The sequence below is a fragment of the Sarcophilus harrisii genome, chromosome 2 (genome assembly GCF_902635505.1).
Source record: "Sarcophilus harrisii chromosome 2, mSarHar1.11, whole genome shotgun sequence".
NCBI classification, from domain to species: Eukaryota; Metazoa; Chordata; class Mammalia; order Dasyuromorphia; family Dasyuridae; genus Sarcophilus; species Sarcophilus harrisii.
This window is the reverse complement of record NC_045427.1, coordinates 305,753,527-305,777,258: the sequence shown is the minus strand read 5'-3', so window position 1 is coordinate 305,777,258 and position 23,732 is coordinate 305,753,527. Positions and strand designations below refer to the sequence as shown.

The following is a 23,732-nucleotide window of genomic DNA, read 5'->3' as shown; positions in this document are numbered from 1 at the left end:
TGCCAAACTGGTAGATTAATTTCCTCTCCATATGCTTTTCTGTAGGTTATTCCCGACACCTAAAATGCGCTCACTACTCTATTCCTTAGAAACATTAAGGGGATGCCTACCCCAAGCAGATAAGAACAATTTGTTCAGATTAGAAGGGAAGCAATAAACTGGGAAAATATTTTTACAGTCAAAGGCTCTGATAAAGGCCTCATTTCCAAAATATATAATTAACTCTAATTTATAAAAAATCAAGCCATTCTCCAATTGAAAAATGGTCAAAGGATATGAACAGACAATTCTCAGATGAAGAAATTGAAACTATTTCTAGTCATATGAAAAGATGCTCCAAGTCATTATTAATCAGAGAAATACAAATTAAGACAACTCTAAGATACCACTACACACCTGTCAGATTGGCTAAGATGACAGGAAAAAATAATGATGATTGTTGGAGGGGATGCGGGAAAACTGGGACATTGATGCATTGTTGGTGGAGTTGTGAACGAATCCAACCATTCTGGAGAGTAGTTTGGAACTATGCTCAAAAAGTTATCAAACTGTGCATACCCTTTGATCCAGCAGTGTTACTACTGGGCTTATATCCCAAAGAGATTATAAAGAAGGGAAAAGGACCTGTATGTGCACGAATGTTTGTGGCAGTCCTTTTTGTAGTGGCTAGAAAATGGAAACTGAATGGATGCCCATCAGTTGGAGAATGGATGAATAAATTGTGGTATATGAATATTATGGAATATTACTGTTCTGTAAGAAATGACCAACAGGATGATTTCAGAAAGGCCTGGAGAGACTTACACGAACTGATGCTGAGTGAAATGAGCAGGACCAGGAGATCATTATATACTTCAACAACAATACTATATGATGACCAGTTCTGATGGACCTGGCCATCCTCAGCAACGAGATCAACTAAATCATTTCCAATGGAACAGTAATGAACTGAACCAGCTACGCCCAGAGAAGGAACTCTGGGTGATGACTAAAAACCATTACATTGAATTCCCAAATCCCTATATTTATGCCCACCTGCATTTTTTATTTCCTTTACAAAGCTAATTGTACAATATTTCAGAATTCAATTCTTTTTGTACAGCAAAATAACGGTTTGGTCATGTATACTTATTGTGTATCTAATTTATATTTTAATATATTTAACATCTACTGGTCATCCTGCCATCTGGGGGAGAGGGTGGGGGGGTAAGAGGTGAAAAATTGGAACAAGAGGTTTGGCAATTGTTAATGCTGTAAAGTTACCCATGCATATAACTTGTAAATAAAAGGCTATTAAAAAAAAAAAAAAGGCTATTAAATTTTTTAAAAATGTAAAAAAAAAAAAAAAAAAAAAAAAAAGAACAATTTGTTCCAACAGCATTGTGGAGTGCTTAGAGCTTGATCAGACATTAAAGACACTAAGATCATCTACTGCATCACAGACCATTGCCAGTTGTTTTGGCTTTTGCCCTATCACTGGACTTCAATGTCTCAGGAAGAGCGAAGCTAATGACTTGAAATAATTCTCACTTAAATCCAATTTACAACTAAGTCAAGACATTACCCCATGATGTCACTGGTCTTCAAAATAAAGATTAATAATATAACATGACTAGGCATACATCCCCAAGAGATTAGAGAATGAAGGAAAAGGACCCATGTGCACAGGATTTATATCTAGACTTTTTGTTTTAATAAAAAGCTAGAAACAAAATGGATGCCAATCAATTTTAAAACAACTGAACAAATCATAGTTAAGGTAATATGAAATATGCTGTAAGAAATGATAGAGAGATGCAAGGAAACTGTGGAGGACTTATATAAATTAATAAAGAAGTTGAATCAAAAGAACAATTTACACAACTATAATACTATAAAAAAAAATCACGAGTTAAGTCATTCAATCATTTCAGTCACATCTGATTCTTCTAGACCCCATTTGGGATTTTCTTAGCAAAGATACTGGAGTGGTTTGCCATTTTCTTCTCCAGTTCCTTTTATAAATGAGGAAACTGGGGCAAACAGTATTAAATGACTTGCCCAGGTCACAGTTTTTGAAGCCAAATTTGAACTCGGGTCCAATTCAAGGCCAGTACTCCACCCACTGAGCCACCTAGCTGCCACATGAGACTTAAGAACTATGACAAATGCAATAATCAATCCCAACTCCAGAAAACTGATAATCTCTCCTTCTAGCAAAATGGTTTGGACTTCTAGTAAAAGTGGTTCAGAATGAGGTAGAAAATTTCAAACAGAGCCAATGTGTACCTTCCCTTTGTTCTTTCATTCATTGGTTAAGTTAGAAAACTTTTTTTTTAGGGTCTGGAAAAGCTCAGAAGGGTTCATGTAGCATTGGGGTATGGAGAATTGATATTAAAAAAAAGTTAAGATCATTGATGAAAAACAATTTAAATATACAGAAGAGAGGAGAAGGAAGTTCAGAAAGTCACAGGTGGGCAGAAAAGTGTTGGAACTACCATGTTAAATTTAAGCAAATAAAATATACAGAAGTGTCAGTATGATCTTTTTTCTTCTTTATGTAGGCAAAGGTTTCTATTTCTTGAGTAAATCCATTAATAAATTTTTTTTGAAGAAAATATCTTCATGTATTGAAGAGAGGCTTCTACTAAGTAGTAACAGACACAGGAAAAAATTTATATTTTATTCATTGAAACAAACTATAAATAGCTAATAAACAAGTTTAGATAGCTGTACTTAAGTTTATGATTAAGTTTTCAATAAAACATTTAAGATTTTTAAAAACCCTTTCAAATCACACAGGGACTCAGCCAAGGAAGAATGAGATAACATCATTATTAATCACTTACCTGAAAAAAACAGGATGTTTCCTCTTCCCTCTTGGTTAAGGTCATTTCCACTGGGGGGGGGGGGGGGGGGGGTCAAAGGACTCTGCCTCTTCTATTTACAAAACATATCTGTGTTACAAACTGGCACTACTTAGAAAAACTTTTTTTGGCCAAACTCAAAGCACTCAGGAAGAAGAAAGAAATGGGTTTCTTCAGAGTCAAGGCACAAGGCCAAGCAGAAATGTTAACGAGATTTCAGTGGATTACACCAGTGTCTGGTGGCACAATGAAGATAGGAGGACCTAAGTTCAAATATGGCCTCTGATCTTTACTAACTCTGACTCTAAGTCATTTAATCTGTTTGCCTCAGTTTCCTCAACTATAAAATGGGGGAGGGAAATAGTACCTACTGTCAGGGTTATTGTGAAGATCAAATGAGATAATATCTGTACAAAGTGTTTAGCATAATACATGGCACAGATTTGCATCAATCAATTTAGAAAAAATAATTCATATTATTCATAATTCATATCTTCTGTAATGTGGATGCTTGCTCCAAAGACCCACCCCAGTGTGATGCAGTGAATTTGGAGGCAGCACCTGGATTCAAATCATCCCTTCCTCTTGAGGTCTTAGTTATCTCATTAATGTCTTTCAGCTCTGGGTATCCAAGTTCTCTGCCTCCTCCATGAAACATTCTCCATTTAGTTACTATGACAGAGTGCCTCTTTGGACAGTCTCGTATAACTCTTTTCTCCATCTCCAGCCCAGACGTTTCAAGCTTTTCAAAGAGATTTTTAATACTACTTAAGGAAACTCTAAGTTTCTACTTTAAACAACACACGTATTATTTACTATTTCTTTGAAACTTTTATTTATTGTACAAGCTATTTACACCATCAGCTGCAATTGCCCACATGGATCAAACCCTACCCAGATTGACCAATCTGTAGCAGGGACTGGCCCTTGCCCCAAGTTCCTGAAACATGCAGCCTTTTCCTTTGTTGTGAACTCCGTTAACCCCAAAGCACCTCAATCCCAAGGGAATAAATAAAACTGCCAACCAAAAAATATATATATCAAGAACTACCAAAAAATTAATGGTCTTTCCCTCAATGTTCTGTATAGTCTTCCCACACTGGTAAATGCCAAGGGCAGGATGGGAAGATCAGATAGGGCCAGGAGCCTTTTTGGACTGAATGAAGGAGCAGGGTAAACTGGAGCTGGAAAAAAAAAACAATAGATAGTAAGTACCAAAGGGGTTTCAATAACCAGACACTGAGGACCCACTATAGATATGGGGTTGCTCCAAGAGAGCTATTATGGGACTCAAGTCCCTCTAAACAAATATTAAAACAAAAGCTTTACAGGACTTCTAGCCAAGGAAAACACCTTAATTCCCAGCAGTAAGTTCTCTGGAATGGTGATTAGGGGATGCAGAAGAGGGTCCACCACAGGAAAACCACAGAGGCAGTCCACATGCCCAAAGCTGGAAACCCCCTATCTGGGCCTGAGGGTTGAAGGGGTTGTTCCTGTTTTCCAGGGTGGTGACTGCACCTGCCTTCTTACATCCTACTGGAAGAGGATTAAGGCAAGAAGCAACACCTTGTCTGGGTCCCTGAGGAGAGCAGTAAACATGGGGCATGGAAGAGCTAGGAGTGCTAAGGCCCCAGCTGCAAGATTCTGGCTCCAGCAAATGGGAGAGGACAGCACCCTGGTCAAGAAAGAACAAATGACAGCTGAAAGAGACTGAAGCCACAGAGGAGCTGTAGCAGCTCAGGGAGAGGGCAAAGGGTACGGGTGAGAGGGCTTGTCCCTCCTGGTCCCCACCTGAAGGTTTCCAAGAGGCTGAGGCCCTGCCATAAGTTCTGTCTCTTCTTAGGATTCTTATATACTTGCTGCTTTTGGCAACAAAGATGGCTTGTAATATTCTTGGTGTAAAAAACACTGCACTGGTGCAAAGCATTCTTGAAAATGGGAAACTTTTCAAGAGGGCAAAATTTCTTACCTTGAAATTATTATTATTCAAATTTGTAATAAAAAAAGAAAATCTTCCAAGAGATATTTGCCAGTTTCCACCAATCAAGACCCTCCACAGTTTCTCAGAAACCAGCATTCATAATTTCTTTCTTCCTTTCCACCTTACCCATTGCCCTCTCATTCCTGGTTGATAAGGGGAAGGTACTGATGCAGCTAAACTTTTACTATTAAATCAGCTCTCTTTTAAGCATACTCTCAGTGCCCTGAACCTGAAAGAAAGGACACAGGAAGGCTTTACCACAGGTCAACAGTATGCCATATTTCAGGAATTCTAGATCCCTTTCTCCTTGCCTCAGAACTCCCAGAATGAAAAAAATAGTAAAGAGGAAAAAAAGAAATTCATATCTACCAGGGAGAGTTAAACTAATGTTCTAATTCTTTGCCAGTAAGATTTCTCCAGTAGAATTCAAATGGATAATAAATAGGATCCCTATTCTAGAAAATTTTCTCTAGCAAAGTCTTAAGACAAAATACTAGTGCCCTGCAAAAGATGGATTCACAGAACATAGCAGACTGTCTAAGATGGAGGAAAATGAATAGACCCAACAACTTCTGTGAGAAGAAGTCTAATGTACCATAAAACTGGCTTCTAACTAGCCACATTCAAGAATGCCCCTTGATTCTGATACACTTAAAGGTTGAGATATAATCATTATGTTCAACTTAGGGGACTGTAGCTCTATCATTTTAAATATTATAAACCAAGTCAACTTTCCTCACCTGGCTTGAATTTAAGAGGGGAAAAAAAAACCCAGCAAAAGAACTCTCTTGTGAGGCTTTGTGAATTCTTCTGGAAATGCTTACAAGAGCAGCTTCTTTTCCAGTTCTATACCCAGTGTCATCTGACACCAGGAGAAGGGCACCTTTGTGCTGCCAGTTCCCATTAGAGGTAGTACAACGCTATGGCCTATGAATGTCTGCTTTATGCAGGGAAACAACGCAATGACCAGTTAGACTGGCTAGTTCCTATAGCAGATACTATGATTCTCTCTGCTCCTGATGAGAAAAGGCATCATCCTTTCCACAGAGAAGGTCTTGTGGCTGTGTCAGATCCCAGAGGGAAGAGAAAAGGGGGTTCCATTGGGGAGCATTAGCAGAAGGAGCAAGGCATGGGCAGATATTAAGGCTTCCAGCGAGCCAGATGTCCAGAGTTCAGAACCCTTGATGCAGTCTTCCAAAAAACAGGAAGCCCCAATTGCAGAGATCTTCTGTTCACTGAGGACCAAGTGGAATTCCTCTTCTTTCAGATGGGTTAACATGCCAAAAACTTCCAATATTTATGTACCGTACCGAAGTGGCCTATGGTGAGGAGAAGGAAATAATAGGGGATTTAGGGACAAGGCCTATAGGTGGCAAAATACTCCAGAAATAAGGGAGCATGCAACATCTTCTAACTGACTGCTCTGTCTGCCCTCAGGGACGGAAGGCTATGTCTGTGCTCTGCCTGAAAGGAAACTGTGCGCCCAGGGCACTCTGGAGAACCTAGGGTTCAGATGGACAGTAGAAGAGTGGATCAGAGCATGCCAAAGCCCTCGCAGCCCTCACTGATGGCCAGTTGCAGCATTTTGTGCACATCTTCATATGAGTCATATGTAGGGAGGCACAACTGGTTGAAACTGGAAAGCAAGAAGAAAATCAATTAAATTGCATTACTAATGACTGGTCACAAAGGACAAGAGGTGGAAAGAAGTTCCTCCAAAAGGATGTCATTTATGGCCAAACACTCACCATGTGTGTGCAGTGGGTAACGTGCTGTGGGTAGGAGCTGCAATGATCTGGAATGAGGGGCAGAGGGCAGCAAAGCCTCCAGGGGGCAACTGCGAGGAGCCAGTTGTGAACTGAAGCAATCTTGCCAACTCTTCCTGAGTGAGACTGGAGACCACAGTCCAAAACCATCTCATCACCTGGCAAGAACAGCAAAGGGTCAGAAAAAAACAAGGAAAGCCTTGATGGTTTAGGGAACAGAAAAATAAGCTCTGGGATATTCAGGAGCTACAAAGGAAGGATCAGGTATAATGATTTCTTCTAAGATGAACTTGAACTGCTGAATGGGTTCAAAGCATTGGTGACAAGTCCATTTCATTCTAAGACTAGGAGGGAATTCCATTCTACTCAGGAAGTAGAATGATGCCAAAGGCAACTATTTGGCACTGAAAGGCCTTTCCAATCTAGCTCCTTCTTACCTTTCCTCTTCTCTCACTCTCCTCTTCCACCCATCTTCTGATCCCACAACACTGGTTCACTTGCTGCTCCTGAGACACAGCCCTCTATCTCCTGACTCTTTTTAGTGGATATTCCTCATGGCTGAAACAGTTTGCCTCCTCAGCTCTGCCTATTAGCTTCCCTGGCTTCATTAGAGAGAGTTCAAATCTCACATTCAGCAAGAAACTGGTGCCTTTCCTCTGGAAGGGTCTTCTATTTTCTCTATCTTGTTTGTACTTAGCTTTGATTATGCTTATATATAAATTAGAATATCCATTAGACTGTCATAGACTTCATTAGAATGTCAGCTCCTTGATGGTAAAGACTTTTTTTTTTTTTTTTTGGTATCTCAAGCACTTAGCTCTGTGGGCTGGCACAAACTAAATGCTTAAATTGTTGACTGAATGATGATCTTTGAAATCCTTTTGTCTGAAAATAGCAAGCCTCAGTCTGATCTACTTCAAGGATAGAGATTGTGTAAAAAATGTTGTAATTAACCTTTGCTATGAATATATATTAGCTGGCTAATTATCTGCATTTCCTACTGCTTATGTTTCAATTATCCTGATGCATGAACTAGGAAAGTCCTTAAGGATTCTGCTCCCTTAACATTTCGATCTTTTTACTTCCACATTTCATTCCTTTCCATTTTAAATATGTCTACTTCTTTAACCCTCTTTAACCTTCTTCACAGTTTCTGATTTCTGAATTCTCCAGTTTGTTTCCATTTTGAAATCTATTTCCCAAATGGCAAGGTGGGATATGTGATATAATGAAGTATAATATTTACCTTGATCATTTAAGAAAGAAGATTTAATGATAAAATTTCTTTCTGAATAACTAATAACTACAAAGCTAATCCTCATATAATTATAATGACCAAGCTTGGCTCCAAAGAAGAGATGAAAAAATGTATACCCCACCTTTTACTCAAGAGATGAGAGGCTATGTAATAGCCTACATTACATAATATTTATATATATGTCACTGTATACAATGTCCAAACTCAGTTGATGATTTAGTTTTACAGAATAGCTCATTTTTCTCCTAATTAAAAAAATTTTTAATTATAAAAGTTGGCACAGAGAGTAAGGATAGATTTGGGAAAAAAGTTATATAAGTAAAAGATTTAAGTCTTTTTTTTTTATTTTAAAAGTTTTGTCTTATTAATCATGTTGGGAATGAAAAATCAGAACAAAAGTGAAAATCACAAAAAGAACAAACTTTTGTTCCAATTTTTCTTTTGTTAACACCTAATATGGAAATATTAAAAATGATTGTACTAGGTAATGAAAAAACCAAATTATCACTCTTTGCTGATGATATGATAGTATTCTTAGAGAACCCCATAGATTATACTAAAAAGTTATTAGAAATAATCCATACCTTTAGCAAAGTTGCAGGATACAAAATAAACCCACATAAGTCATCAGCATTCCTATATATCACTAACAAAGTTCAACAGTTAGAGTTACAAAGAGAGATTCCATTTAAAGTAACTACTAATAGTATAAAATAGTTAGGAATCTATCTGCCAAGGGAAAATCAGAAACTTTATGAGCAAAACTACAAAACACTTTCCACACAAATTAAGTCTGATCTAACCAATTGGAAAAATATTAAATACTCTTGGATAGGGCAAGCAAATATAATAAAGATGAGAATACTACCTAAACTAATCTATTTATTTAGCACTATACCAATCAGACTCCCAAAAAACTTTTTTAATGACCTAGAAAAAATAACAACCAAATTCATATGGAAAAACCAAAGGTCAAGAATTTCAAGGGAATTAATGAAAAAAAAAAATCTAATGAAGGTGGACTAGCTGTACTAGATCTAAATTATATTATAAAGCAGCAGTTACCAAAACCATTTGGTAATGGCTAAGAAATAGACTAGTTGATCAGGAGGAATAGATTAAGTTCAAAGGACAAAACAGTCAATAACTTTAATACTCTAGTGTTTGACAAACTCAAAGACCCCAGCTTTTGGGATAAGAACTCACTATTTGACAAAAATTGGAAACTAGTATGGCAGAAACTAGGCACTGACCCACACTTAACATCGTACACCAAGATAAGGTCAAAATGGGTTCATGACGTAGGCATAAAGAATGAGTTTATAAATAAATTAGAGGAACATAGGATAGTTTATCTCTCAGAGCTGTGGAAAAGGAAGGAATTTATGACCAAAAAAGAACTAGAGATAATTACTGATCACAAAATAGAAAATTTTGACTATATCAAATTGAAAAGTTTCTGTATAAACAAAACTAATGCAGAGAAGATTGGAAGGGAAGCAATAAATTGGGAAAACATTTTTACAGTCAAAGATTCTGATAAAGGTCTCATTTCCAAAATATATAGAAAATTGACTCTAGCTATTCTCTAATTGATAAATGGTCAAAGGATATGAACATATAATTCTCAGCTGAAGAAATTGAAACTATTTCTAGCCATATGAAAAGATGCTCCAAGTCATTATTAATCAGAGAAATGCAAATTAAGACAACTCTGAGATACCACTATACACCTATCAGATTGGCTAGAATAACAGGGAAAAATAATGTGGAATGTTGGAGGGGATGTGGGAAAACAGGGACACTAATACATTGTTGGTGGAATTGTGAATATATCCAACCATTCTGGAGAACAATTTGGACTATGCTCAAAAAGTTATCAAATTGTACATACCCTTTGATCCAGCAGTATTACTACTGGGCTTATATCCCAGATTTTAAAGAAGGTAAAGGGTCCTGTATGTGCCAAAATGTTTGTGGCAGTCCTGTTTGTAGTGGCCACAAACTGGAAACTGAGTGGAAGCCCATCAATTGGAGAATGGCTGAATAAATTGTGGTATATGAATATTATGGAATATTACTGTTCGCTAAGAAATGACCAACTGATGCTGAGTGAAATGAATAAGACCAGGAGATCATTATATACTTCAACAACAATAATATGATGATGATCAATTCTGATGGATCTGGCCAGCAATGAGGTGAACCAACTCAGTTCCAATGGAGCAGTAATGAACTGAACCAGCTACACCTAGCGAAAGAACTCTGGGAAATGACTAAGAACCATTACATAGAAGTCCCAATCCCTCTATTTTTGTCCACCTGCATTTTTGATTTCCTTCACAAGCTAATTGTACACTACTTCAGAGTCCGATTCTTTTTGTACAGCAAAATAACTGTTTGGACATGTATACTTATTTTGTATTTAATTTATACTTTAACATATTCAACATGTATCGGTCAACCTGCCATCTGAGGGAAGGGGTGGGAGGGAGGAGGAAAAAAGTTGGAACAAAAGGTTTGGCAATTGTCAATGCTATAAAATTACCCATGCATATAACTACTAAATAAAAAGCTATAATAAATAAATAAATAAATATGATTGTACATGTGTAACCTATTTCAGATTATTTGCTGTCTTGGGAAGGGAAGAGATAAGGGAAAGAGGAAGAAAAATATTTGAAACTCAAAATCTTACAAAAATGAATGTTGAAAACTGTCTTCAATTGTAACTGGAAAAATAAAGTCCTATTAAAATTTTTTTTAAATATTAAAAAAAATAAGTTTTTTCTACTTACCTTTTCCCTGAAATGCCATGAACCTCCCACCACCACAGCATGTGCCTTGAAATCAGAGACATTGATATCACCAGTACCACACATCAGCAGCTAAAAGGAGATAGAAAAAAATTAATGGGAGCATACTCATCAACTCAATGTTATAAACAAAGGGCATAATTTCCATTGGGCCTTCTTAGAAAGATCTTTTCTATATTTTATTCAAGTAAGTAATGACACCATCAAAGATTAAAACATATTTAAATGCTAGCCATTTCCTAGGCCAATATGAAAAAATCTTGAATAAAAAGATAGTATCACAGGAAAAAAGGTAAGTGAAAATTTTTGGCAAAAAATGTGAGGTCATAACATCAAAGGTCCTAAGGGCAAAATGTAATTGCTAGTTACTTCTGTGAAGAGAAATAACAAAAGTGAACAAGGGCCTTCTAGAATCATATAGAGCAGAGTATGAAGAAGGAAGCAAAGAGGTATTTTTCCTCAATGGAAGCACTCAAACCAATTCTGAATGTTTTTGACATACCTTCTTGCCTGCCTGCAGTCATTTTAAAATTAAATTTTAATTCTGTCACCTTTAGTCCTTAACTTCCCCTTCCTTCAATCATATAAATGGAAAACTATAGTATCTTGGGGAATAATAGAAAACATCAGAACATTAATAATTTCAGAGCTCAAATGATGTTCTTGCTTGGTTCAAAATCTGAAAGCTATTCAATACATAGTAGCTGAAGATGAAGATACAGCACTCATATGCTATACAAACACTAGACCTAACTAAAACCTCTTCCTACTACAAAAAAATGTCAGTATACAATTAAAGTTAATAAATTAATACAAAAAAAGTTAATAAAAATTAATACAAAACCAATTAAAGTAAGTTTAAAATTAAAGAACTTTTCTTTCCCTTCTTCCAAAATGCATAAATATGATAAAAGTAAATTCAAATATAGTAATAAACATCTCTCAAAAGCAAGAGTTAAGAGTTCTTCGACCCTAAAATAAGTTCTTAAATTTACTTGCCTGTTAGAAACTTCAGACAATTAGTGTCAATTTCACTTAGATTCTATATCCAAGTGTTCACCATACCAGATAATACACAAATGCTATACAAATCACTCAAAAGTTACCACATCATAATCTAAGAAAATTCTGTTAACAAGTACAAACACAAGGCTGCTAAGGCCCTGATCTATAACCCCACCTCTACCCATTCCCTCAAAACAACATTCCCATTTTGCAGGATGCATAGTATCTATTAAAAAAAAATTCAGCCACTTTAAAAACTTCTAAATGTTTCAAAATCCAGGCATTTTTTAAAATTCTAGACTTTTCAGTCACAAACTTCACTTAAATTGTAGGTGTAAAAGTAATCATCTGTAAATTGCAAACTCAATGTTCTTCTCACAGAGAGTATGGACTTCAATTCTGTTTATCAAGTAGATAATTTGCCTTATCTACAGTAGTCATTTTCTGTTTGTTACAAGATCTGAAATATGTATATATCGTGTATAACCATATGATGGTGTTGTCCCAAATGTCATTAAAGGCTACTTTTAAAAGCTGCTTACAGGTTGATGTTATCAAACCTACAACTTAACTTATTGAAGTTTCAAAGTTCCCGACGTTTAGGGGAAAACCCTGGACACCATAAAATGAGCCCCTAAGTACCTCAAGGAATCTAGTTATATCCAAGTTAATACCCCCTTCAATAGTGCAGATGCCAAACCATCTGTTCATTGACTCATCCAACATTATCACTCATTCTAGATGACTGGTCATTTTTAGAGTCTCCATTACTATAGTCTAATGAAGCAAGAAAGACTTATGAAGTATTAAATGAAAAGAAAGTAGTGGCAAAAATAAAGATGACTCCTTTATTAAGGGCTTTCCTACTGTATTCCATATCAGATACCCAATAAAATAATTACTTATAAACATACACATTAATTAATTCAACAAATACTTATTGAACTTTCTTATGTGCTAGATCTTATGCTCGGTGCCATAAATCAAGGCAGGGCCTCAGGAATTCAAGCACTTACCTCAAGTTCATTCTCATCAAAAATAGCCAAAAGGTTTTCAGGAACTAATTCATTCAGGCCTGAAACAGAGCAGCCAAAATAAAGTCAAATCTACAATGCTGTTAAGTATGTTATAATTATCAAACCAAAAAGAGCAGACAAAAGTTTACCTTTCAAAAAATGTTCTACTTCATCTTTCACTTGGCTGGCCAGCCTGTATTGTGCCAATAAATTTAGGTAAAAAGTTTTATTTGCATTGGTGACTGGGACTTGAGCTCCCCCAGTCATGAGCTCTACAACCTGAAAGAGGGCGAGATTTGAAGATTGGTAAAAAATGGTGATATACAAAGATTTGACCATTATAGTTCACTAAAAGTTCTCACTTCTCATTAGGCACCCTTCTCAATACATTTTTTCAAACTCAACAAGCCCCTTCATTATTTCTGTGTTATAACAGTGGTTATTTCCACAGATTACATTTCTGGATGTGTTTTTTTTTGGTTCTGGTCACATCACATGGATGCTGCTTTAGAAGGGAATCCTACTCAATTTATTGCTGAATGTCTCAACCTCTCTCAATAGTCAAAGATTCAATCACTACTGATCTCAGTTACAGTAACTATCCCTCAACAAAATCGTGAGTCTACAGATTACACAAGAAGCAGAGGAAACAGCAGTAGAGAGTATTTAAATATCGCAAAAAGGAAAAATTACAGACACTCCACAGAATTCTACTACTTCAGGCTATAGAATTAGAGGAGTTCCCAAAGTGAAGAGAGTTGCTTTCCTAAACTATTCTGTACTCTTTTCTCCAAAAAAGACAGTGATAATAACAAGAAATGTCATCAGGAAGCATAGCTTTTCACCCTGATTCTACTACTAAGTAACTGTGAGACTATCAGCAAGTATCATAGTCTCAATTTCTTATTCTATAGATAAGATGATTCCTAAGATTTCTTCTAGTTTTAAAATCAGAGGTTTTCTAATCCCCATATCTATATGTCTCTTTTCTCTAGGGGGAACAAGAAGATTATACCAAGTGGTAAAAGGAGTAATTTGTTCAATAACTGATAGCTAGATTAGCATCCCTTTATCACTAGGGTCTAAGGAAGAAGCTCTCAGGCTTCTCTATGCTAGTATAATGAATAGGTTTGAGGTTTAGTCCTGCATCTTACCTTATCCAGCTGCCCTGATTTGTTGTATTTCTCTTCTGCAAAAACCAGTTCCATCTCACTCATGTCATTGTTGAGAATGAAACAAACCTTGGATTTATAAAATTCTGGATCATCGGTTTCAAAGTACTGAGGAAAAAGAGAAATAGTGAAGACAAACATGAATACTAGCTCTTTAACAAAAATGAGCTTGGTATGAGAAAGGAATCCCTGTCCTTTTCACTTCCCTATCTCTAAGGAAAGGCTCTAGATAGGATCTTATTTATTTATTTAATCTTTTTTTTTTTTTTTGGCTTACATTAATTTAGTATTTTATTTTTCCCCAATTACGTGTAAAAAATTTTTAAACATTTTTTTAAAAGTCTTGAGTTAAATTCTCTCTCTTGCCCTCCTCCACAAAAGGCAAGCAATTTTTATATAGTATATATATGTGGTGTCAGGTCAAACACATTTCTATATTAATCATATTATGAAAGAAAACAGACCAAAAAACAAAAATCAAGAAAAATAATGAAAGTGAGAAAATTCAATCTGTATTCAAAATCTATCAATTCTTTCTCTGGAGATGGATAGCATTTTCCATCATAAATTCTTCAAAGTTGTCTTGCATCACTGTATTGTTGAAAATACTAAATCATTCACAGCTGATCATCTCACAGAATTGCTGTTACTTTGTACACAATACATTTCACTTTGCATCAACTCATATAAGTCTTTCCAGGTTTTTCTGAGAGCATCCTGCTTATCATTTCTTATAGTAAATAATATTCCAACACAATCACATAGAACAATTTGTTCAGCCATTTCCCAGTTGTTAGGCATCCTCCCACTTTCTAATTCCTATCTACCAGCAGGGCTCCTGCTACGTCAAAGGATATATATATCTTTTGGCATAGTTCTAAATAGCTCTACATAATAGTTGAAGTTCACAACTCCATTATCAATGCATAAATATCTCATTTTTCCCACATCCCCTACAACATCTGTCATGCTCTTTTTCTATGCTATTAGTCAATCTAATAGGCACGAGAATTGTTTCAACTTGCTTTCCTTCAATCAATAATGATTTAGAGAACCTTTTCATATGGCTTTGATTACTTCACCTGAAAATTGTCCATATCTTTTGATCATTTATCATTTAGGGAATGATCTTGACTGGGACCTTCCCTGCTGCATAGTATGCTCTTTATTTTTCTCTGACATAAATAAAATTCCAATTCTTTCCTTATCTCCTCATGCCTTCATATACTTCCTCTTCTTCTCAAATCATTCAGATGAAGACCATCTCCTCCTTCACTCCTCCTCTCTGAAGACAAGATTCTTCTTATCAAAGAAAATCCTTATACATATGTCCTTAATCCTATCCCATCTTCTCTAGAAGACTGTGCCTTCTATCACAAACTTCAACGTCTCCCTATTTCCTGTCTCCTTTATCTTTAAAATTCTCACTTACTAGCTATCATTCTATATTTCATTCCCTCTTCTCATCAACTTTTTTTGAGAAAGCAACAAATGGTACTTCTATTTCCTCTCCTCTCACTAGATTCTAAATCCTCGGTTCTGTGTCTTGCCATCTGACTGAGATGGGTCTGGAGAAGAAAGTGAGGCAGCCCACTCTCACTAAAATCTAATTTATTTACATACCATGGCATCATCTCCCTAATGTCATGACCCTTTTCAAGAACAAAGGACAAACAACAATAACAAACCCTCTGCAACCTGGTTTTCTACCTCAATATTCAACTGAAATTTCCGAAGTCCCCATGATTTCTTAATTGTAAAATATAGTAGCCTTTTCTCAACTTTCATCTTTAACCTCTCTGAAGTTTTCCACACTTTCCTTCTTTTCCCCTCACCTTCTTTTTCTGAATACTTACTCCTCTAAGCTTTTGTGACACTTCTCTCTTCTCATTTCCTACTTATCAACTTCTTCTCTCTGTGGCTGGATTTTCCTTTGGGTTACACTCACTAACCATGACTTTGATCTGGATCCTCTTTTAATCTATACCACCTCATTTACTAAACTTATCAGCAAGGATGGGTTCAATTATTTCTATGCAAATAGATCCTAGATCTATGTATCTGACCTAACTTCTCTCATGAGCTCTAATTAACAACTGCCTCTTGTGTATCTTGAACTAGATGCCCCACAGGCATTTGAAACTGAAAATGTCCAGAACAGAACTCATAATTTTTCTCCCCAGCTGTCCTTTCTCCTAAATTTCCCTCTTACTATGGAGAGTACCACCATCCTTCCAGTCATGCAATCTCTAATTCAAGGCATAATCCTCAATTCCTAAACTTACACTTACTCTACATATCCAATCCACTGTCATTTCTACCTTCATAAGATCTTTCATACACATCCCCATTCTCTCTTCCTATACAATACCACCCTGGTGTAGACTTTCATCACTTCAAGTCTCAACTTTACAATAGCATTCTATCTCAAGTTTCTTCCCTTTCCAATCCATCTTCTATTCAAAAAATCATTTTTCCTAAAGCACAGTTCTGACCATGTCATTGTCTTCTAAACAAATTGCAGTGAACCCTAAAATCTCCAGATCAATATAAAATTCTTTGTTTGGCTTTAAAAAATTCACAACATAGCCTTTCATACTTTATTAGCTTTTTCATTTCCCATATCCACCCATTCTACCATCAGAAACACTGGCCTCCCTTAGAGGACACACTGCTTCTCCCAACTATGTCTTTTTGTTGGCTGTCCCCCATACCTAAAATGCTTTCCTTCCTCATTTCTGCCTATAAATTTTCCTACTTCCTTCAAAACTCAAAGTTCAATCCATAAATGAACTTCTTAAGAAAAACATGTCAGAATCACATGGATTTATGAGTAAACTCTACCAAACATTTAAAGATAATTAATTCTTATATTTTAAACTGTTTAGGTAAAAGAGGAGTCCTACCAAACTCCTAAATAGTGAGAGAATCAGTGAAAAAAAAATATGAAGGATGACAAATAACTATCTGATTTCAAACTATATTACAAAACAATAATTACCAAAAGAATTGGGTACTGGCTAAGCAATAGAGTGGTGGATCAGTGAAATAGATTATGCGCACAAATCACAGTAGCAAATGACCATAATAAACTAATGTTTGATAAATTCAAAGATTTAAGTTTTGGGGGAAAAACTCATCATTTAATGAAAATTACTAGGAAAACTGGAACACAATTAGGCAAAATTTAGGATCCTTACCCCTAAGTAAACTAGAGGAGCATGGAAAATTGTACCTGTCAGATCTATGGATAAGGGAAGCATCTATGACTAAACAAGAGATAAAGAATACCATAGGAAGTAAAACAGAAAACTTTTATTATATGAAATTAAAAGGGTTTCCCACAAAAACAAAGTAACTAAATTAGAAGGAAAGCAGGAAATACGGTGTCGGGGGAGAAGTGAGGGAATGGTCAGCAAAATTTACACCAAATTTCTCAGATAAAAGTCCCATTTCTCAAATATATAAGGAACCAAGGCAATTTTATATAAAATATATATATATAAGAGTCCTTCCCCAACAATAGGTCACAGGATATGATCAGGCAGTTTTCAGAAGAAGTCAAAGCTATCAATAACCATATTTTAAAATGCTTTGAGAAATGAAAATTAAAATAATTTTGAATTTACCTCATACCCATTAGATCAGCTAACATAACAGAAAATGAAAATAGCTAACATTAGAGGGAATGTAGAAAACTTAGAACAGTAATAACATTGCTGATGGTGGGGTGTAAATTGGTCCAACCAGTCTGGAGAATAATTTAGAACAATAACCGAGGGCTCTAAAACAATTCAAACCTTTCAATTCAGTAATATCACTCCTAGTTCTAAACCATAAAAAGATCAAAGAAAAAAGAAAAGGACTCATATATATATAAATATTTATAGCAGTTCTTTTTGTGGTGGTAAAGAATTAGAAACTGAAGCAATGTCCATCAATTGAGGAATGGCTGAACAAGTTGTGCTATCATTATGATGGAACACTATCGTGATACAAGAAATGAAGAGCAAGATGTTTTTAGAAAACCTGGAAAAATGTACATGAACCGATAGAAAATAAATTGAGCAGAACATCAAATACAATAACAAAAATAGTATAACTACAACACCAAAAGGAATAGCTAATCAGATCAATACAACAATTCAGGACAATTCCAAAGGACTCATGATGAAAAATGCTTTTCCTGAGAGAGGACCAATGATCTCTGAGTGCAGATTGCAGTATACTTTTTTCATTTTCTTTTTCTTGTTTTTTTTTTTTCTTTCACAAGTAGAACTGTTTTGCATAACTTCTTATATAAAATGAGTACCCTATTTATTGCCTTCTTAATGAGTGGGGGAAGGACAAGAATTTAAAATGTATTTTTTTAAGTTTTTTAAAAAAAGATCTTATTGCCTGCCTTTTAAAGCCATTGTCATCTCTCTCCTTCCTTACTCAATGAAATGCATTGCCTCTATTTTTCACCACTAATTCCTTTACAATCTGGCTTCTGGTCCTACTAGACACCTAGAGTTGACCCAACTCTATCTCCTGAGCTCCAAACAAACATCACAAGTCGCTTATTGGGCATCTCTACAGTATGTACCACAAGTATCTCAAACGCAGGAAATCTAATACGAAATTCATTATTTTCCTCTCTAAACCAACCTATTCTCTTGAATATTTTTCTTGAGAGCAACACTATTCTTCTAGTCACTTAGGTTCATGATCTTAAGTACTTTTCAACTCTGTCATTTCTCTCATCTTCCATATCTATTTAATTACTTGATATTGTCAATTATCCATCCATCCATAAGTATATTCTGCATCTATTTATACAACCACTGCATTACCTCCATCTTCACCTTTCTTACTTAGATTATATGAGCTTTCTAACTGGTCTTCTAGTTCCTCTCTTCTCTAAAGTATATTCTACAAAGCTATCAAAATGATTTTCCTAAAAACATAGGTTTTCCTATGCTATTCTCACAACTCAAAAATCTTCCATGACTTTCTATCAACTCTAGGACAAAAGAACCTCTTAGCTTGTAATTTAAAGTCCTTTCTGACATGTTTTCATACCACCTTTCCAGACATTTTGTATTACTTATCCTTTAAACATATTTCATTCTACATGGCCTAGTTGCCATTTTCTGAATTCAGCATTCCATATCTTAGCTCCCTGTCTTTGCCCAAGCTGTTTCACATACTTAGAAGACAGCCCTCTCACCTTCACTTCTTATAATGCCTGGTTTCCTTTAAAACTCAGCTCACATATTTTACTTTCATCTTCTTAGTTGTTAATTTTCCTGATCTGTTCAAATTATCTTACATTTAATTATCTGTTAACATGTCACATCCCCCACTACAATGTAAATTTCCCTTGAAGGCAGGAACTTTGATTCTTATTTATCTTTATATTTTTAGCAGTACCAGTGCCTTGCATATAGAAAGTGTACAAGACAGAGATGCCTATATGTGTTTGCTGAACTGAATCAAACTGAATAGATACCTGGAGCTTTACTGTGGAAAACATATACCTAGCTGTGTTACCTTGTAATGCATTCGAAGTCCTATGATTTGAGCCAGGAAAGAACGAGTAAAACGAGCTCGTACCAGTTGCTTGTAAGCTCCTCCTAAAGATGATTCATAGAGACACTTGCCTACAAGTCGCCCAGCAAACTCATATAACTTTAGCCGGAGATGTGGAGGTCGGTTAGGATTTGGATGCACCTGTTCAGGAGAAAACAAATTTCAATGGCTCTGTCCCTTAATCCCAAGATTAGGAGAGATCCTAAAGAAAAAGGAACTCAGTCTGAAAATTCCTCAAAACTGCCAGTCTTTTTTATTTTTTAAAGTAACTTAGGCCTTTTTGTCACTTAACTAATTCAAAGTAAAGGCATACTTGCCTCCTTTCTTTGAAGAGGTAAGAGGAGAGTGTGGAATACTACATATAATTCTGGACTGATATGTTTAGTTATTCTGAACTTTATTTCTCTTATTATTTGTTATAAGATATGACGATCTGGGCTAGGTAGGGTTACAAACTAAAAAGTATTTAATATAAAAGCAAAAATTATCAATTTTTTTTTAATTTGAAAAATCTAGTCAGCTTAATCAAGAGCTTTGGGCCCAAACTCCCTGTCCTTCTAATCCAGCTCCAAATCCTATTTCTCCTTTGAATTAAATTGGGTCCTTCTTCAGACTTTGGATTGCCTTGAACAGGAACTCTTCAAGATCAAGTCCTTCCTATCACATCCTGCCATGCCTCTTTATTCTAAGATCCTTTCACATTCTAGTACAAGACAGAGATGCCTAACCTCTTACACTTAGTCACCTTCTGAGAAGCTGGTGAAAAAAGACTGGAGTGATCTTAAATATAACTTAATAGTTTTCCCCATTCCAAGATGCTACCAGGATGTATTTGTACTATTTCAACAACTCTGCTTTTTTGATACAGTTCATATGACAGAGCTCATGTGGTATGATGGTGAATTCTGAAATTTCTGTTTCTCTTTCTTTCCCTCTTCCCTTTTGAATTACAACCAAGGCTAAGTTTCTTTGCTTTCTAGAGATAATACAAGTTATATACTGAATGAAACATATCTATGATATATTTTCTTCTCCTTTACAAAGGATGTTTGTGTCAGTGTAGGACGTTTTTTCTTTCCCTAAATAGCTGTTGTTTTACTGAATGACAAAACCTACTGACCAGTTATTACAGTAGAAGTCATTGCACATATTTACATAATGTTTTAAAGTTTATAAAACATTTTCTTTACAACCCTTTGAGGTAGGTAATGTAAGTAATATTATTCCTAATTTTTTTGAATGAAGAAATTGAGGGTCAGAAGTGGAATCCTTGTCTGAAATCTGGGGCTTATGCTATTACATCACCTTTGTATCTCTATATTATATTGCCTCTTAGCAGGAATCAGATTTCTTTCTCTCTCAATTGACCCGTGAATAAGCTGTTCAGTAAACCAAATCATTTATCCTTCCATCAGCGTCCCTCTTTCTCCTTCTTCCTCTCTCCCTGGGAAAGAACAGGGGGTTGGTTCCTGAATCTAATAAAAACTGGTGATTTTTGCTTCATTTACTAGTTAGATCCTAATGAACTTGAAACAATGCTCATGGGGCCTATCTTCAGTTTTATGTCATAACTTTTACTACATTCTCCATATTTTGTAGGCATACTTTCATACAATTAAAAATCCAGTTTCTGTTAAAAAAAAAAAAAACTAATGTAAAGTCAAAATGTATCCTTTCCTTATTTGCAAAAGTAGGTAACTAAAGGTAGATAACATTATATATATCAATCAACTATGGCTGATGTGCTAATTAATTTTATTCTGCTGAACTTTTTTTTTCTATTTTTTTATTCTGTTTACAAGGAATAGCTTGATGGGTAGGGATCACTGGAAGGATATATTAAAAAATGAAAGTGAGAAAAAATTTAAAATTTTTTAAAAGAGAAGATTTTTGAAGAACAAAGATTTAAAATGTTTATTTTATTTTATTTTTAATGTATTTATTTAAAACTTAAATGCAAAATAAGAAAAAACAAAATAGAAAAAGACATAAAGAAAAAAAATTGTCATGTGCCCAACAGAACATAAAGGAAGATTCAAAATATGTAATAATATATTTCCATTTCAGGAAAACATAATAATAGAAGATAATGAATTTATAATTGTACATCTTTTCTTTGATTCTTTGTAGATTTTCTTTTGTTTTCTGCTGTACACTTTTTACATTATTCTTTTTTTCCCCTTTCCTCCCCTCCCACTTTCTCTAAACATGGATATATTTGTGTACACATATACACATTCCTACATATACCTACCTACATAAATATATACATACACACATACACATACACACACAGAGGCATATAAATGCCTATACATCTAATATAGTAATATAGCTAATATAAAATGTAGATTTCTCTCTTGATTGAATCTTTTTTTTAATGTTTGACTATGTCTGAGATCAATGATTATAACCTCTACATTTTTTCTAATAAAATTCCACTCCTAATCACTGTTAATGAATTTGTATTTATCTCTTGTTTTCTTTCTCTGCTAACTCTTCTCCTTTACTTCTATGTGCCATTTACTTGCTATTACTTAACCTCCCCTCCTCCCCCCATGGATTTCTTGCTTATCTTCTCCTCCCACACTTTCCCTCCCTCTTTATTAAATTCCCATTAATCTACATACTCTTTTATACTCTACCTTATGCTATTTCCCTCCCCTCTTATTCTTTTTAAATTTTGGAGAATGTTATGCTTTTCTGAGTACATGTACTGTTCCTCTTTAACCCATGCCCAATGTGAACAGGATTTCAGAACTACTTGCCCTCCATCTAATTCTGATTCTTGTTCTTGTACCTCCATTCCTATAGCAGAATTACTGTTTTCACCTTTTCCTGGACAGTTCTGCTTTTTCAGAATTGTATTATACTCAGTTCTACCCCAATCTTTCTTTTAGACCACCCATTACTAATGACAATTTTAAATATGATTTACATTTCCACATATAAAACATAAACAGTTTGTCCTTAATGAGTCCTTGAAATTAGTTTTTGATGTTAGACCTTATATGTTGAATTTTCAATTGTATTCAGGTTTAAGACAAAATCCTGAAAATCTGACAGTTCACTCAATGATCATTTTCTTTATTCAATATTATACTTAATTTTATTGGATATATTTTCAGGTGCAACCCTAGTTCTTTTGATTTATAATAAGTGTTCCAAAACCTGTGGTCTTTTATTGTAACCTCTAAAAGGTCCTGTACAATTCTTAACTATAGTTCCAGCATATTTGAGGGTTTTTTTGGTGTATATAAATTTCTCTCTGATCTGGGACAGTTTTTCTGAGCAATTTACAGCTGAAAATTTATCTTGAATCTTTTCCTACACAAAAAATGCAATACTTGCTGAGTATGAATACTAACCCTTTGAATTCTCCCACTTAAAGTCTATTTCTGTGGTACTGAGATCAAAGATCCAGGTTGTTGAGGTATCCTTTGAGAAGAAAACCTGAACTAGAATAACATTTAGTATAATAATAACAAGTAGTAGTAATGGTAGTGATTGCATTATCATATCTTTCATTTGAATGGGTGATCTGTAAATAAGTAAAATGCTTCCCGTTTTAGAGATGCCAAGATTATAGATAAAAAGAATGGAAACAGCCTGATTAGTTCACTTACAGAATCAACATCAAGGCCAAAACAAAAAAAAAAACCCTTTTTTTCTTTAGACTACTAAACCAATAGTGCCTGATCAGGTGATTCTCCTGCCTTCTTTACTTCTCCACCTACCTAAAGACCAAGGACTGATCCTGAGGCCCTCCAGAGAGCTAGCCCAAACATTACATTATTGGTTTTTCGATTTGATGTACAGTTTCCCACTAAAGGAAAGCCACAGACTCACCAGAGCTTGGTTGTTGTCACTGAATCGAGTGAAAAGCTGATTGGTGGTGTCAAATAATGCTCGACAGGTTAGCTCAAACCATTCCCTACGAGGGCCTCCCCAATCCAGAGCTGGACAACAAAACAAAGAAAAATCAGTTTGGGGCTTACAGTGATTTAATGTCCTTTATTTTTTCTGCCTTGTTCTATTCCCTCTCTGTCTTCTCTTCTCCCACCTTCCCCTTTCCCCCTAAAACACACACACACACACACACACACACACACACACACACACACACACAGCTAAAATACAAAGGTTTATGAAGCTGACCCCATCTATAGAATAACTATTAGACCACTAAATTGTGCCCCCTAGTGTAGATGCACAAAAAGACAAAAAACTAGAAAAGCAGTTCATTTCCCTTTGCCTTCCAGTCAATAAAAACTCTAGACCCCAAACTTTTACACCTC

General features: G+C 35.3%; 1 protein-coding gene across 5 annotated transcripts in view; it reads right to left on the bottom strand.

The window, feature by feature from the left end:
* Positions 1-3,214: 3,214 nt before the first annotated feature.
* Positions 3,215-23,732, bottom strand: part of AREL1 (apoptosis resistant E3 ubiquitin protein ligase 1) — a 63,799-nt gene continuing 43,281 nt past the window's right edge. For 3 of the 5 annotated variants that reach the window (XM_031952518.1, XM_012547964.3, XM_003756225.4), the window contains exons 13-20: positions 23,284-23,393; positions 19,396-19,575; positions 13,843-13,968; positions 12,838-12,967; positions 12,689-12,747; positions 10,650-10,739; positions 6,576-6,751; positions 3,217-6,463 (exon numbers count right to left, since the gene is read on the bottom strand). In XM_031952518.1, the coding sequence (XP_031808378.1) occupies positions 6,361-6,463; positions 6,576-6,751; positions 10,650-10,739; positions 12,689-12,747; positions 12,838-12,967; positions 13,843-13,968; positions 19,396-19,575; positions 23,284-23,393 (974 nt within the window). In that variant the 3' untranslated portion in view covers positions 3,217-6,360. Of the gene's footprint in view, positions 6,464-6,575; positions 6,752-10,649; positions 10,740-12,688; positions 12,748-12,837; positions 12,968-13,842; positions 13,969-19,395; positions 19,576-23,283; positions 23,394-23,732 lie in introns of all 5 variants that reach the window. The other 2 variants (XR_002770142.2, XM_023502099.2) reach the window with 2 other exon arrangements.